We start from the raw sequence: 15,030 nt of genomic DNA, 5'->3' as shown, positions 1-15,030 counted from the left end.
GTTCTTAGCATCCAAAAGCATATATCCTTTAGTACTAGTTTTATAATAAAGGAAAACACATTTTCTGGATCTTGGTTCAAGTTTAATCCTATTATTTTCTAAACTTGAAGGAAAACACAAAGAACCGAAAATCTTGAAATTTAGATAGGTATAGGAGGCTTCCTATATAATAATTCATAAGGAGATTTTCCGTAAAGAGTGTGAGAGTGGAACCTATTTATTAGATGAATAGCATGAGAAGCAGTATAAGATCAATAAATCTTTGGTAAACCAGATTGAAAATGAAGATTACAGGTAACATTAAGGATATGTACTTATGTTTCCTTTTAACAACAACATTGTCTTGTGGAGTCTCAACACAAGCTTTTTTATGTAAGATGCCAAATTTATCATAGCAAAATAATTCTCTACCAGTTTTAGATGTAAAGGTTTTAATGTTCTTATTGAATTGATTCTTTACATGCATAACAAAAGTGAATAACAAAAGATCAGTTTATTTATATCTTATGTTCCAAAGTACCATCTTCAAACATATTAAGAGCTACTTTATTTATATCATGATCAAAGCAGAGAACTGATACAAATTTATCTTTACTTATATAGCCCCGAAAAAAATTATCTCACTCATTTCAAAGATATAGCTTTTCGTAACTATAATAACATTAATATGTTAAAATTCAAAAATCGAATAAAAAACAATCATTCACTAAATAATCGATTATCAATACTCGTAACTGATTAAAGCCTAGACGCATACAAATGTTCATTCACACAATAATCAATTAAGTTTGCGTTAAACCAAATTACAATATCTGAATATTTTAGTTATATCCTAATCATGGAAAACTTTCAAAGAATCTAAAAAGACTTTGCTTCGTTTTTCTTTTGATTATAAGTTCAATAAAACTGTACACTTCACTACACAAAACTATCTTCTTCTTTTTTAAGCTGTGTATATATATATATATATATCCGAAAACCAGAAAAGCAAAGACTTACACGTATTTTCTCTGTTCTGCAAGATATTTTCATTTATCAATTATTTTAAATTAATAATTGTTGATTTTCCTGTTCAAATTTATTATTTCTACTTAAAGTGAAATTCAGATTCAGATTTAAATTCATAACAAATAAGATATCTTTAATACTCCGTAACTTTCTTTGTCTTTACCTCGAGTTCATCAGGCTTTTGACTTTAACTTTAGGAAAGTCATCAATATTCGTTGTGTTGGCGATTTGATTACTCATCTGACTTTAACTTTAGGAAAGTCATGTAGTGGAATACAGGTGTTAATGTTTTTGTAAAAAATGAATGACCTTCTGCACTGTTTCAGTCTTTGCATTATGCTTTACTTTCAAATTACTCATTTCCATTCATATTTCATTAAAAGCTTTTCATGTATATCATCTCAGCAGCCCACTAATTGCGATTCATCCACTCCATTTTCTACCATGGCAACTGAATTCATTGCCGGTGCTGTTGTTTCCACCTTCATTGAGAGGACTATTGACAATTTGGCTTCTCTTTTTGGAGACATATTTCGTGGAAATAAAAGCAAAAAGAAGCAGCTAAGCAATTTGAAGGTGAAGCTCCTAGCCATTGATGTTGTGGTTGATGATGCAGAACAGAAGCAGTTCACAAATCCACGTGTCAGAGATTGGCTTCTTGCAGCCAAAGGTGTCATGCTTGATACAGAGGATCTCCTTGAGGAAATAGATGATGCACTCTCCAAAAGCCAAGTGGAAGCTGAATCTCATAGTGCTGCTAAAAAGGTGTGGAATTTCCTCAAATCCTCTTTTGTCAGTTTCTTTGAAAATGAAATTGAATCCAGAATGGAAAAACTTATTGAAAACCTAGAAGATCTAGCAACACAAAGCCATGTTCTAGGTTTGAAAAAGGCTGATGATATTGGGGTGGAATTAGGATCAGGCAGTAAATTACGATCAACATATTTGCCAAAGGATAGTGTTATCTATGGCAGAGATGATGACAAGGAATTTGTCTTTAACTGGCTCACATCTAACACTGCCAAAAACCTTTCTGTGCTTTCTATTGTGGGAATGCCAGGGCTGGGTAAGACCGCTCTTGCCCAACATGTATTCAATGATCCAAGGATGTCTGAGGCTAAATTTGATATCAAAATCTGGGTTTGTGTTTCCGATGAATTTGATGTTTTCAATATTTCAAGAGCAATTCTTGAGGGTGTTACTAGATCAACTGATGATAGTAGAGATACAGAGATGGTTCACAGAAGATTGAAAGAAAAATTGATGGGAAAAAAATTTCTTCTTGTTTTGGATGATGTTTGGAACAAAAACCACTCTAAATGGGAAGAAGTTCAGAAGGTCCTTGTTTTCGGAGCCCAAGGGAGTAGGATTCTTGTCACTACACGTAATAAGGACGTTGCTTCTACCATGCGGTCAGAAGAATACTTTCCAAGACTATTACAGGAAGATGATTGCTGGAAGTTGTTTGCTAAATATGCATTTCGTGGTGATGATACTCAACCAAATCCAGAGTGCAGGGATATTGCTATGGAGATTGTTAAAAAATGCGATGGACTACCTCTGGCCTTGAAAACAATGGGAAGTCTATTATACAACAAATCATCTGTTTCAGAATGGGAAACTGTGTTCAGAAGCGAAATATGGGAATTGCCAAAAGATTGTTGTGATATTGTTCCCGCTTTAGCATTGAGCTATATCAATCTTCCTTCCCATCTGAAGGCATGCTTTGCTTACTTTGCCTTGTTCCCCAAGGATTATGAGTTTAAGAAGGAACACTTGATGCACTTGTGGATGAATAAAAATCTTTGTTGTCGTCAACATAGTAAGACTCCAGAAGAAGTTTGCCAACAATACTTCAATGATCTACTATCAAGATCCTTCATACAACAATTAGGTCAAGAGGAAGAAGTATTTGTCATGCATGACCTTCTAAATGATTTGGCAAAATATGTTGCTGGAGACATATACTTCAGGTGTGAAATTGGTCAAATAGAGAGTGTACAAAAAGAAACTCGTCATTTTTCGGTTGAACTTGAATATGATGATCAATATTTTGATGGGTTTGGAACTTTATGTAATACAGAAAGATTACGTACATTTATGCCAATAAGTAGAAGCAGGTATTCTTATCCCTGGCATTGTGGTATCAATACGTTGATACATGAATTGTTCTCCAAGTTTAAGTTCATACGGATTTTATCTCTGTCTGGTTGTTCTGACATTAAAGAGATACCTGATTCTATTGACAATCTTAAGCATCTTCGTTCCTTAGACCTCTCCCGTACTGCAATAGAAAAACTAACTGGAAAGATATGTTTACTCTCCCACTTGCAAATACTGAAGTTGAACAATTGTAAAAATTTGAAGGAGTTGCCCTCAAATTTGCATTTACTCACCAATTTGTGTCGACTTGAATTTATAAGCACTACATTGACAAATGTGCCACTAAATTTGGGAAAACTGAAGAATCTTAAAGTAATGATGGATTCCTTTAATGTTGGCCATGGCAGGGAGTTGGGTATTCAACGGCTAGGAGAGCTCAACAACATTCATGAAGACCTATCAATTGGGGGGCTACAAAATATTGATAATTCCCTGGATGCATTAGAAGCAGATTTGAAGAATAAAACACACATTGTGAAGCTGAAGTTGCAATGGGATTTGAGGAGGAATGGGAACTCTGTTGATTCAAAAAAGGAAGAGGATGTAATTGAGAATTTGCAACCTTCCAAAAACTTGAAGGAGTTGTCAATCCTTGGCTACGGTGGCACACAATTTCCAAATTGGTTGCAAAAGAATTCATTGTTGAATATGGAGTTCTTAATGTTAAGTGGATGTAAATCTTGCCAACATTTACCTCCGCTTGGTCTTTTGCCGTTTCTCAAGCACTTGCATATTTCACAGTTCGATGAGATAGTAAGTATTGATGCTGATTTTTATGGCAACAGCTCTTCTTCATTTGAATCTCTTGAAACACTGTCGTTCTCCTACATGGCACAATGGGAAAAATGGGCATGTAAAGTTGTGATAGGTGCTTTTCCTCGTCTAGAACATCTTTCTATAAGTTTTTGTCCCAAGTTGAAAAGACATTTACCAGAGCAACTCATTCCTTTAAAAACACTAAAAATTATACAGTGCCAACAACTTGAGGCTTCCGCTCCTAAGGCTCTAGATTTAAATCTAAAAAACACTGGAAAGGTCTTGTTTGATTGGGCTACAGTGAAAAAGCTCGCATTGGGTGGAGACAACATGGAAGCATCATTTTTGGATATGGTTGGGCATATCATACCTGACAATTCTATTGAGCAATTGAGCATTGATTCAAACACTTTTAGTGATTGTCCAAAGAGTGATGATTCTGTCTCCCTGTGGACCTTTCCACTACATTTCTTCCCGGCACTCAAGAAGCTTACTCTCGATGGGTTTAGTAATTTACATATGATTTCACATAATCACCCTCACAATCATCTCCAGTGTTTGAAAATCGTTAGGTGCCATAAATTTGAATCATTGCCTGGAAACATGCATATGTTGTTTCCATCTCTCGAGAAACTAATCATATGTCAATGTCCAAGACTTGAGTGGTTCCCTGAAGGAAGTTTGCCATCAAATCTGAAGCATTTGTCAATCATAGGGTGCCCTGCATTTGAATCATTACCTGGAAACATGCATATTTTGCTTCCATCTCTCAATTGGCTACTGATAGAAGAATGTCCAAGATTTAAGTCATTCCCTGAGGGATTTTTGCCATCAAACCTTGAGCATCTTGAAATCAAAGAGTGCCCTGAATTTGAATCATTTCCTGGAAACATGCATATGTTGTCTCTCAAGTCGCTACGCTTACAAAATTGTCCAAGACTTGTGTCATTCCCTGATGAAGGTTTGCCATCAAGTCTGGAGTATCTGACAATCAGTAATTGCTCTAAATTTGAATCATTGCCAGTAAAAAAATACACGTCTCTCAAGTCGATACACATAGAAGATTGTCCAAGATTTGTGGTGACACTTTAAAGAATACTTTGACTCGTTGGCTCAATGAAAGGAGCTTTCTAAGATTGTCCTTCTTTGGAATGATTGAAGTATTGGAAAATTTGAGGCACAATGAAGGTCTGCTTCCACTCTCTTTTACTTCTCTAACCTTCTCTTATTCTCCAAATTTGAAAGGACTGGACTACAAGGTCTCTATCAACTTTCATCTCTTAAAGACTTTGGAGCTGCCCCAACCTCTAACGGTTACCAGAGGAGGGTTTTCCCTAATCAATTCCATATCTTAAAATAGATGATTGTTCTTTGCTGAAACAACATTGCCAGACAGAGGAGATAAAGAATGGGAAAAGATTGCTCATGTTAAAAACATGTATATATTTTAGTGATGTTGTTTGTTTTGAATATTGATGCATTTGGTCTGCTACAACTTATTTTTCTTTTGAATGTGTGTACCAACTACTTTTCTCTTTCGTTTGTACTCCTGCAAAAAAGGCTTCAAACAATTTAACCCTTCCATGATTTGTTTTCATGTTTGTTTTAATGTTCTTTTCACGGTTGTTTGTGTTTGTTTATTCATTACTTAGATACCAAATTTGACTAGATTCATTAAACTGGCTTTAATATATATCTGAAAGCCAGAAAATCGAAGAAATATGAATGCACGATTTTTTTTTATATATTCTGCAAACATTATCAGAACCCAACCACTTCATTATTGTCTATTTTTCTAATTTTTTATTTTTATTACATGATTGTGTCACTTGAAACATTGTCATATATGAGAGATTTTAAGTGTCCTCTGGTTTATTTACTGCTATGGTAGCCACACTTCTGCGTTCTATGATGAACTCTTTTGGATGGTTTCTGTTGATATACATAGTTGGACTTGAAGGTCTTTGTTTAAATGTAGTTTTTCCCTTTTGTTATGTAATAACAGTTAATTTATACATAGTTACAAGACATATAGTTCAACATGGTTGAATAGATTTGCAATTTCTTATTTACCCAATCTATATTGTTTTGGAGCATGATCTCTATTATTTCCTGCAATACCAACAAACTTTCTTCAAGTGATTTAACTTGCTGTAGATGTCACTTATTCAAAATTCCCTCTTTTGGGCATAAAGTCCAAAAATTGAAACATTTTATGTCAAAAAAGTGAACTTTTTCGATATTAGAGTTTCCAAAATGTCTATTTTTGGATAAAAGGGTGACCTTTTGAGGTTCCAATACCACAAGAAAAACTTTACGGATAATCAATATTTTTTCTTGTTTGGTAGAGACTTCAAAATTTTTTAAAGTGTTTGTTTTGTTTGGAAACTACTGTAGACATGAGTGAAAGACAAAAAGAATATTTTTTTTATAGAAAATTTATTATATAAATTTATATTATTTTAATAAGTTATGCTAACTGGTATTCTTAGAACAAGGGTTAAAAATAATTAATACCTATCAAATTTTATAAAAGTTCATATAATTAATTATGATATCAAATGAATTGTGACTTAATATTTATTAATATAATTTTATTTTATTTATAGAACAAAAATGTCGATAAATATTATACAACCACGTTTAATATTTTATTTGATACACAACAATAAAAAGTTAAAAATAATAAAGTAATTATATTTAATTATTGTTAAAAATTAAAATATAATTAAACGTACACAAATTTAAATTAACAAAAAAATTAACCAAAAATAGTGTTGAACATCTAAAAAATTTACAAAAAATAAAATAAAATATAAATTAAATAATAAAATAATTACGTTTTATTGTTGTTAAAAATTTGGAAGAGATTTTTTTTTTTTCAAAAATTAAAGGCAGTTTACTTTTTGAACGTTAAAAGTTTTTACATTTCATACTTTCACGAAAGATCGGAAAAAAATTGCTCACATTCAATATATCTATTTATACTAACTACTTATTTGGTAGGCCAATTTATTTTTCTTTTAAGTGTATATCATCAACTACTTTTCTTTTTCCTTAGTTGTCCTGAAAAAATCTTTTAACAATTCACTCCTTCCATAAAATACACATTGCATATAAACCTATCGTTATTTGATTTTTCTTCTTCTCAAATCATATAACCTATTCATTTATCATTTATATTTTCTCTCTAGAAGTAACATAACTTATTAATTCTTTTTCAAAATTAAGATTAAATGTTAATACATCTTTTTGGTGTATATGAATCATTTTCCTATTTTTAACATCGTACTTATTAATTCTCAATTAAATTAGAAAATATAAAATGCAATAGCTGTAAAACTTAAGTAAATTTCAAGTGTCTAATATACTTTGTGTTTAATATTATACGGTTTCTTTTAACTTATACTTTAAATTTGTTTTTTAGTCCTTTAACTTATTTGTATCGTAATAATGGATGTGTGTTTTCTCTTTCATATCATAACCTATGCTGTAAATATTTGGCTAAATGTCATTTGGGCGTTTGAATCAGAAGCGGAGAGATGGATCGGTCCAACAAAATTGCAACTTCTCAAACAACAACTCCTGAATTCTGTGACCAATTCGACACAGCTGTTTAACATTTGAATGGTATAAACGATGATTAAGAGAGAATGAAGATACTCAATTACTTCACATATATGTTTGGTTACTAATACAATTGTTCTTCTTCTATTATTATAAAGACTTAATCTTATATAGTCAGAGCATGTTATGGAACTTAACAAGCAGTAATAAAGTGCAAAATTTGAATGTAAGGGTGATAAAATCATTGTATCTCCAAAACTAGAAGGAACCTACATTTTACAAGCACTATAATATATTGGATGATAAAATGTATTGACATTCATGGGAAGTATTTGTTTACTTGATTAAGTTGTTTCACGATGATAGCAGTATACATGCACTCTGCCATCTTAAATATCTAAATTATACCAGAATGTATAAAATTCCAAAAAAGAAATTACATAGAGTGTATAATTGTTATAATTCTTACGATCAAATGTTTATCACTAGATCAAAAGCTATAACCATTAATTAGAGTGTAATTTTTTTTAGTTAAGAATGTAACCGTCCAAACAACACGATTTGATTATCACCGGTCCACTTGGTTTCCGGACAATTGATGTCACTTACAGCAATAATGATAGTCACTCATTTAGAATTGGAATACAGTTGTTGAAGTTTGTGATGTGGGGAAGACTAAAATTATTAGTTGACTAACCATGGAAGAAGAAAATGTTGATGAAATATCTTATTTCCCGTTTCATTGCAACATTAACCCTGCATTGCACTGCTTATGGTAACAAATGCTGTCCTTGATGCAGAGGATCTCTTATAGATGATATACAAGTGCTCTCCAAAAGAGAAGTGATGCTGAAAATCAACTACTTTTCTCTTTTAGTTGGTGCTCCTAACACATATATTTACAATAGACTTAAAATTTCAAGTACTAAATTAAATTAGGAAATATAAAATGAAATAGTTGTAAAGCTTAAGTTTCTAATATACTTAGTGTATCTGATTCCTCTGTCATCTAGATTAAGAAATGGATGCTTCAACCAAACTTAGTAGACATTAATAGTAAATTTGATACAGAAAACCCAACAAATTTCGATACATATGGTTAATTTATTAAGTAACTAAGTTAAAAAAAATATTACATGTTTAGAGTAAATATCAATCCTACAACAGGGACTAAAATTTATTTAAATGGAACTTTAATAATCAGTTTCTTTTTATCGTAAATGTCGATATGAAATAATTACTTATTTGGAATAATCAGTATTCAAAAAATATGACATTCCTACTTATGAAAATTTGTCCGTTCTTAGCATCCAAAAGCATATATCCTTTAGTACTAGTTTTATAATAAAGCAAAACACATTTTCTAGATCTTGGTTTCCTATTATTTTCTAAACTTGAAGGAAAACACAAAGAACAGAAAATCTTGAAATTTAGATAGGTATTGGAGGCTTCCTATATAATATAATTCATAAGAAGTTTTCCATTAAGAGAGTTAGAAGGGAGTTTATTTATTAGATGAATAGCATGAGAAGCAGTATAAGATCAATAAATCTTTGGCAAACCAGATTGAAAATGAAGATTACAGGTAACATTAAGGATATGTACTTATGTTTTTCCTTTTAACTACAACATTGTCTTGTGGAGTCTCAACACAAGCTTTTTTATTTAAGATGCCAAATTTATCATAGCAAAATAATTCTCTACCATGTTTAGATGTAAAGGTTTTAATGTTCTTATTGAATTGATTCTTTACATCAATAACAAAAGTGAATAACAAAGATCAGTTTCACTTTTTGTTTTCATGAAAAATATCCAGAGTGTGGCTACTATAGTCATCAACAATGGTAAAGAAATATATATGACCGTGAACAGAAGTAATAGCTATAGATCCCCATATTATATCAATATGTATCAAGTCAAAAGCATCCCCATATTATTGAATAGAAAATAGAGAAGAAAAAAAAGTTAATTTTCTCTGATACAAAGTCAGTTCCTATATATAGATAAGAACCAAAAACATAAAGGAAAAAACAAGAAGCTAAACGAGAAGATTAAACTATAGTTAACAAACGTAAAAATAGAAAACTATATGCTAAGCTATATCTTAATACCGTCGGTTATTTGAAATGTTGGAAAGACAATGTGAAATCAGAAAAACTAATTATACGCTTGTTGAATTCAAAGGGTAAATAATGGATGAGTTTGAGATGAGTGGCCTTAGACTTCGCTCTTATTTCTTAGGAATTGAGCTTAAAATGACTCACAATGATGAAACAATCCAAATATGCAAAGGATCTATTGAAGAGGCTTGATATGTAGAAAACAATCCAGCAAGAACACCAACAGAGATTGGACTTGTTTTAGACAGTAAACAAATGAAGATAAGAGTAATCCTACTTACTAAAGAAAGATGGTTGGATGCATAATATACTAAAGATCATATTTGAATTTCAGTGTTGGGCTAACAAGTAGATTCATGCAAGAACCAAGGAAGTCTCACTTGTTAGTTGCAAATAAAATACTCAGATATGTGCAAAGGACAATTGATTATGAAATCCTATTTCCCAAGGGTGAAGTTAATCCAGCTAAACACAGGTCGAGCCGAATCGATTTGGTTCGGGCAAAGGACGAGATGAGTCATTCTGGGTCAAATATGAGGTGAGTTGATTTTTACCCAGGTCAAGGTTGAGGTGGGTTGGCTGTCATCAAGTCGAGCCAAATCTGTTTGGACTTAGATAGAGCCAAATCATCCTAAATCCATGTCAAGCCAATTCAGCCTATGCCGAATTGAGTAGGCCCAAGCCCAGATCGAGCCGAGTAGGTTTGACCAGCCCCACGCCAAGTTGAGTTGGATTGGTGTTGTAACAGAGAAACTCATACACCAAAATTTGGATTATTGAGGTATATGTGGTTCTGAAACATGTAGCCTTCACCAACTTCACCAAATGGAAAAACAAACTGATCAACGATTCACAATAAACAAGTAAAGGAGAAAATTACAAAAAAATAGTTATCACAGTAATATAAATATGTAATCAAAAGGATGGAAAAGAAAGAAAAAAAAAGGAGCTATTTAACTAGTTTCATCGGAGTTTATTGTCTTCTATTCAGTTGTCAAATTTATTCTTTTCGTGGTCGTTTTCAGGGTTGTTTTAATGTTCTTTTCACAGTTAGCCACCAAATGGAAGAAATGTGAATGTACAATTTCTTTTTATTCTGCAAACATTATCAGAACCCACCCACTTGATTATTGTCTTTTTTTTCTAAGTTATTATTTTTATTACATGATTATGTCATTTGGATGTCATATATGAGATATTTTATTCACAACAAAAATCACTTTAGACAACAACATAAAATTATGATATAAATTATAAAAACCGTGGTCTAAAGATTAGACCACAATTTTTTAGGCGTGGTATAGGTGAGTGTAGCTATAGGTAATAGACAACGGTTTTTAGTATGACAATATTTTTAAAACCGTTGCTTAAAATTCTCACAGTAAACAACAATTTTACATGTTGAATTTATACCTTATCTATGTTTTTAGACCACATTTTTACTAGTTTTGCCCACATAGTTTAAAGCAACAATTATATAATCATGGACTTTCATGATATTTATACATCATTTATAAAAATGTTGTTTATTATATGTTTAGGCTACATTTATTTAGCCGTTGTCTATTTTAGTGTGGTCTAAACTATAAATTGTTGTAGTAATAATTATTTTTTCACGTATTAAATTTCCTGCTATACTAACATTGTTATCTTATGCGATACCAACAATCTTCTTTTTCAAGTGACTTAACATGATGATATTTATCCTGATTAAACTTAGAGAAAATTCTAGAATTTTGGTTGTTTCATAAAATTTTATCCACTTTCCTTACTTTGATACCACAATTAAGCTTTGATTGAAAAACATTTTTGACAGAGGTTTCACTATATCTTTTCAACCTTCTTTTTTCATATGCTTCAAGAAAACCTATTAGTTTTATCATCGATGAGGAGATATATCCTTGACTTGTTCAACTGTAATAAATAATGATTGCATCATATATATGGGAGAATGAAAACTAAAATTTTCTTAAACGATTTCATTTCATGAATATGTTTTCCATATATTCTCATTTTACTAGCTCGTTTCCTTAGTTCAAGAATTGTAGCCTTTAATAATTTCATATTCTTTCATATAATTAACTAAAATTTTATATTGTCATTTAATCTTTGTACTTATTCTCATTATGGAGACCTAAAAAAGCACCTTCTTACTAATCATCTCATCATCACTCATATCTCTGCACTCACTCCACTTTCTACCATGGCAGCTGAATTGATTACTGGTGCTCTTGTGTCCACCTTCGTTGAGAAGACTATTGACAATTTGGCTTCTCGTTTTGGGGACATTTTTCGTGGAAATAAAAGCAACAAGAAGATGCTAAGCAACTTGAAAGTGAAGCTCCTAGCCATTGATGTTGTGGCTGATGATGCAGAACAGAAACAGTTCACAAATCCACGTGTCAGAGATTGGCTTCTCGCAGCCAAAGATGTTGTTTTTGATGCAGAGGATCTTCTTGAGGAAATAGATGATGCACTCTCCAAAAGCCAAGCGGAAGCTGAATCTCGGAGTGCTGCTAAAAAGGTGTGGAATTTCCTCAAATCCTCTTTTGTCAGTTTCTTTGAAAATGAAATTGAATCCAGGATGGAAAATCTCATTGAGAACCTAGAACATCTTGCGACACAAAGCCATGTTTTAGGTTTAAAAAGAGCTGATGATGTTGGGGAGGGATCAAGATCGGGAAGTAAATTACGATCAACATATTTGCCAAAGGATAGTGTTATCTATGGCAGAGATGATGACAAAGAATTTGTGTTTAACTGGCTCACATCTCACACTCACAATAACTTATCTATACTTTCTATTGTGGGAATGGGAGGGGTGGGTAAGACCACTCTTGCCCAACATGTATTCAATGATCCAAGATTGGATACTGGTGAGGATAAATTTGACTTCAAAGCTTGGGTTTGCGTCTCAGATGAATTTGATGTTTTCAAGGTATCAAAAGCAGTTCTTGATGGTGTTACTGAATCATCTAATAATAGTACAGATACAGGGATGGTTCACAAAAGATTGACAGAAAAATTGGCGGGGAAAAAGTTTATTCTTGTTCTGGATGATGTTTGGAACCAAAACCAATCCAAATGGGAAGAAGTGCAAAAGCCCCTTGTTTTCGGAAAAGGGAGTAGGATTCTTGTGACTACTCGTGATGAGAATGTTGCTGGTACCATGCGGTCAGAAGTACACCTCCTAAAGCTATTACAAGAAGAAGATTGCTGGAACGTATTTGCTAAGCATGCATTCCAAGATGATGAAACTCAACAAAATCCAGAGTGCAGGGAGATTGGCATGGAGATTGTTAAAAAATGTGAAAGACTACCTCTTGCCTTGAAAACGATGGGAAGTCTTTTATACAACAAATCTGTTTCTGAATGGAAAAGAGTGTTCGAAAGTGAAATATGGGAACTTCCGGAAGAGCGATGTGCTATTATTCCCGCTTTAGCATTGAGCTATATCCACCTTCCTCCCCATTTGAAGGTCTGCTTTGCTTATTGTGCTTTGTTTCCCAAGGATCATGAGTTTAAGAAGGAGCACTTGATGCACTTGTGGATGGCTGAAAATCTCCTACACCGTCGTTCAGAACAAGATTGCCATGACCACTTCAATGATCTACTATCAAGATCCTTCTTCCAAAAATCTGGTAAAATGCAAGAAGTATTTGTCATGCATGACCTTCTATATGAGTTGGCAAAATATGTTAGTGGAGACATATACTTCAGGTGGGAAGATGCTCAAACAGAAAGGATACAAGAAGTAACTCGTCATTTTTCAGTTGAACTTGGATACAAACAATATTTTGATGAGTTTGAAACTTTATGTAATACAAAAAGGTTACGTACATTTATGCCGACATTTAGGAGCCTGAATTTTTTATGGCATTGGGGTATCAATAAGCCGATACATGACTTCTTCTCCATGTTTAAGTCCTTACGTATCTTATCTCTATCTCACTCTAATCTTAAAGACTTACCTGACTCTGTAGGGCAATCTTGAGCATCTTTGTTCGTTAGACCTCTCCTATACTATAATACAAGAACTAACCGAAGAGATATGTTCCCTCTCCCACTTACAAATACTGAAGTTGAACAATTGTGAATATTTGGAGGAATTACCCTCAAATTTGCATTTACTCACCAATTTGTGTCGCCTTGAATTTAAAAATACTAAAGTGAGAAAGGTGCCTCTGCATTTGGAAAGAATGAGGAATCTCATGGTAATGATGACTTCCTTTAATGTTGGCAATGGCGAGGAGTTGAGTATTCAACGGCTAGAAAAGTTCAACCTTGATGGAAGTCTATCAATTAAGGAGCTGCAAAATATCGAGAATTCTCAGGATGCATTAAAAGCAGATTTGAAAGACTATACATTAGACACTGCCAACAACTTGATGCTTCCGCTCCTAAGGCCTTAGATTTATATCTACAAGATTGTGGAAAGCTGCTGTTATACGAGGCTACCATGAGAAGCCTCCGTATGGAAGTATCATTGGAAAATGTTGAGCTCGCCAATCCTGAACACTTGGAGATTTATTCATCCCTGGAGTCAACAAGTGATGACCGTTTCTCTCTAAGGACAAGTACCTTTCCACTACATTTCTTCCCAACACTCATGACCCTTGAATTCATTGGATTTGGTAATCTAGAGATGATTTCATGTGATCGCACTCATAATAACGTCATTTTAAGTATGTTACATGCAGTGTCTGATAGATTACCAACACTCATTTCTCTTGCGCTTTCATGCTAAGTAGGTAAGTACAATGCATATAACACAAAAAATTAGGAATGTAAAATAATAAACATCCTAGAAATTTCTCTTACTTTGTTTCGTCGCAACAACCTTGTTTACAGAAACAATAAGGCCTTGTTAATCTGAAGGGGCACTCCACCTTTCTTGAAGCCAACAAACATGGGAGAATGTAGTTGTTTTTGAAAGCAAACTTTTGAGCTAAGTCATGAGGACAAGGCATAATTTAAAGCAGCGGACAACAGACATTGCTAGAACCTTAGGTCCTAAATTTCTATTGCTACACACCTTCTTTTAGTCTTTTCAGAGGAAATGGCGTAGCAAGTATCATGTACTAGTATTTTCAGAAAAATAAAGCATTATATTCACATTATTAGCTGTTCATTTTCAAATTTCTAACAGGTTATCTTATTCTCATTTCTCTTGTGCTTTAAGTGGACAAGTACAGTACCATATCACTCAAATATGATGGACATTATAATTAGAATAAATATGAACTTCCAACATACATATTAAGAAGTGGACTTTAAGTCTAACTTAACTCACAAAACTGAAGTATAAAATGAGGTTTGCACCCATTTATATACTATAAGCTGACCTTATCATCAATCGATATGAGACTTCCAACAACCTTCACCATAAAAACCACATTTTGATCATCAAATAACA

General features: G+C 32.9%; 2 protein-coding genes and 1 pseudogene across 2 annotated transcripts in view; all 3 read left to right on the top strand.

Moving 5' to 3' along the window:
• LOC114169604 (putative disease resistance RPP13-like protein 1) overlaps nucleotides 1–15,030 on the top strand; it is a 75,541-nt gene that overhangs the window by 31,314 nt on the left and 29,197 nt on the right. The window lies entirely within an intron of this gene.
• On the top strand, nucleotides 1,403–5,462 carry LOC146880844 (putative disease resistance RPP13-like protein 1). The gene has a single exon (XM_085668704.1). It carries the CDS (start codon nucleotides 1,453–1,455, stop codon nucleotides 5,017–5,019), a length of 3,567 nt encoding a protein of 1,188 aa, XP_085524830.1. The 5' UTR covers nucleotides 1,403–1,452; the 3' UTR covers nucleotides 5,020–5,462.
• LOC146880843 (putative disease resistance protein At3g14460) lies at nucleotides 11,739–14,706 on the top strand (annotated as a pseudogene).

The sequence above is a fragment of the Vigna unguiculata genome, chromosome 11 (genome assembly GCF_037176805.1).
Source record: "Vigna unguiculata cultivar grain cowpea cultivar isolate G323 ecotype 2 chromosome 11, ASM3717680v1, whole genome shotgun sequence".
Lineage (NCBI taxonomy): Eukaryota > Viridiplantae > Streptophyta > Magnoliopsida > Fabales > Fabaceae > Vigna > Vigna unguiculata.
This window is presented reverse-complemented; position numbering and strand designations above follow the sequence as displayed.

Coding starts and splice junctions, on each gene's coding strand:
- LOC146880844 (XM_085668704.1), top strand. CDS start 1,453: ATGGCAACTGAATTCATTGCCGGTGCTGTTGTTTCCACCTTCATTGAG.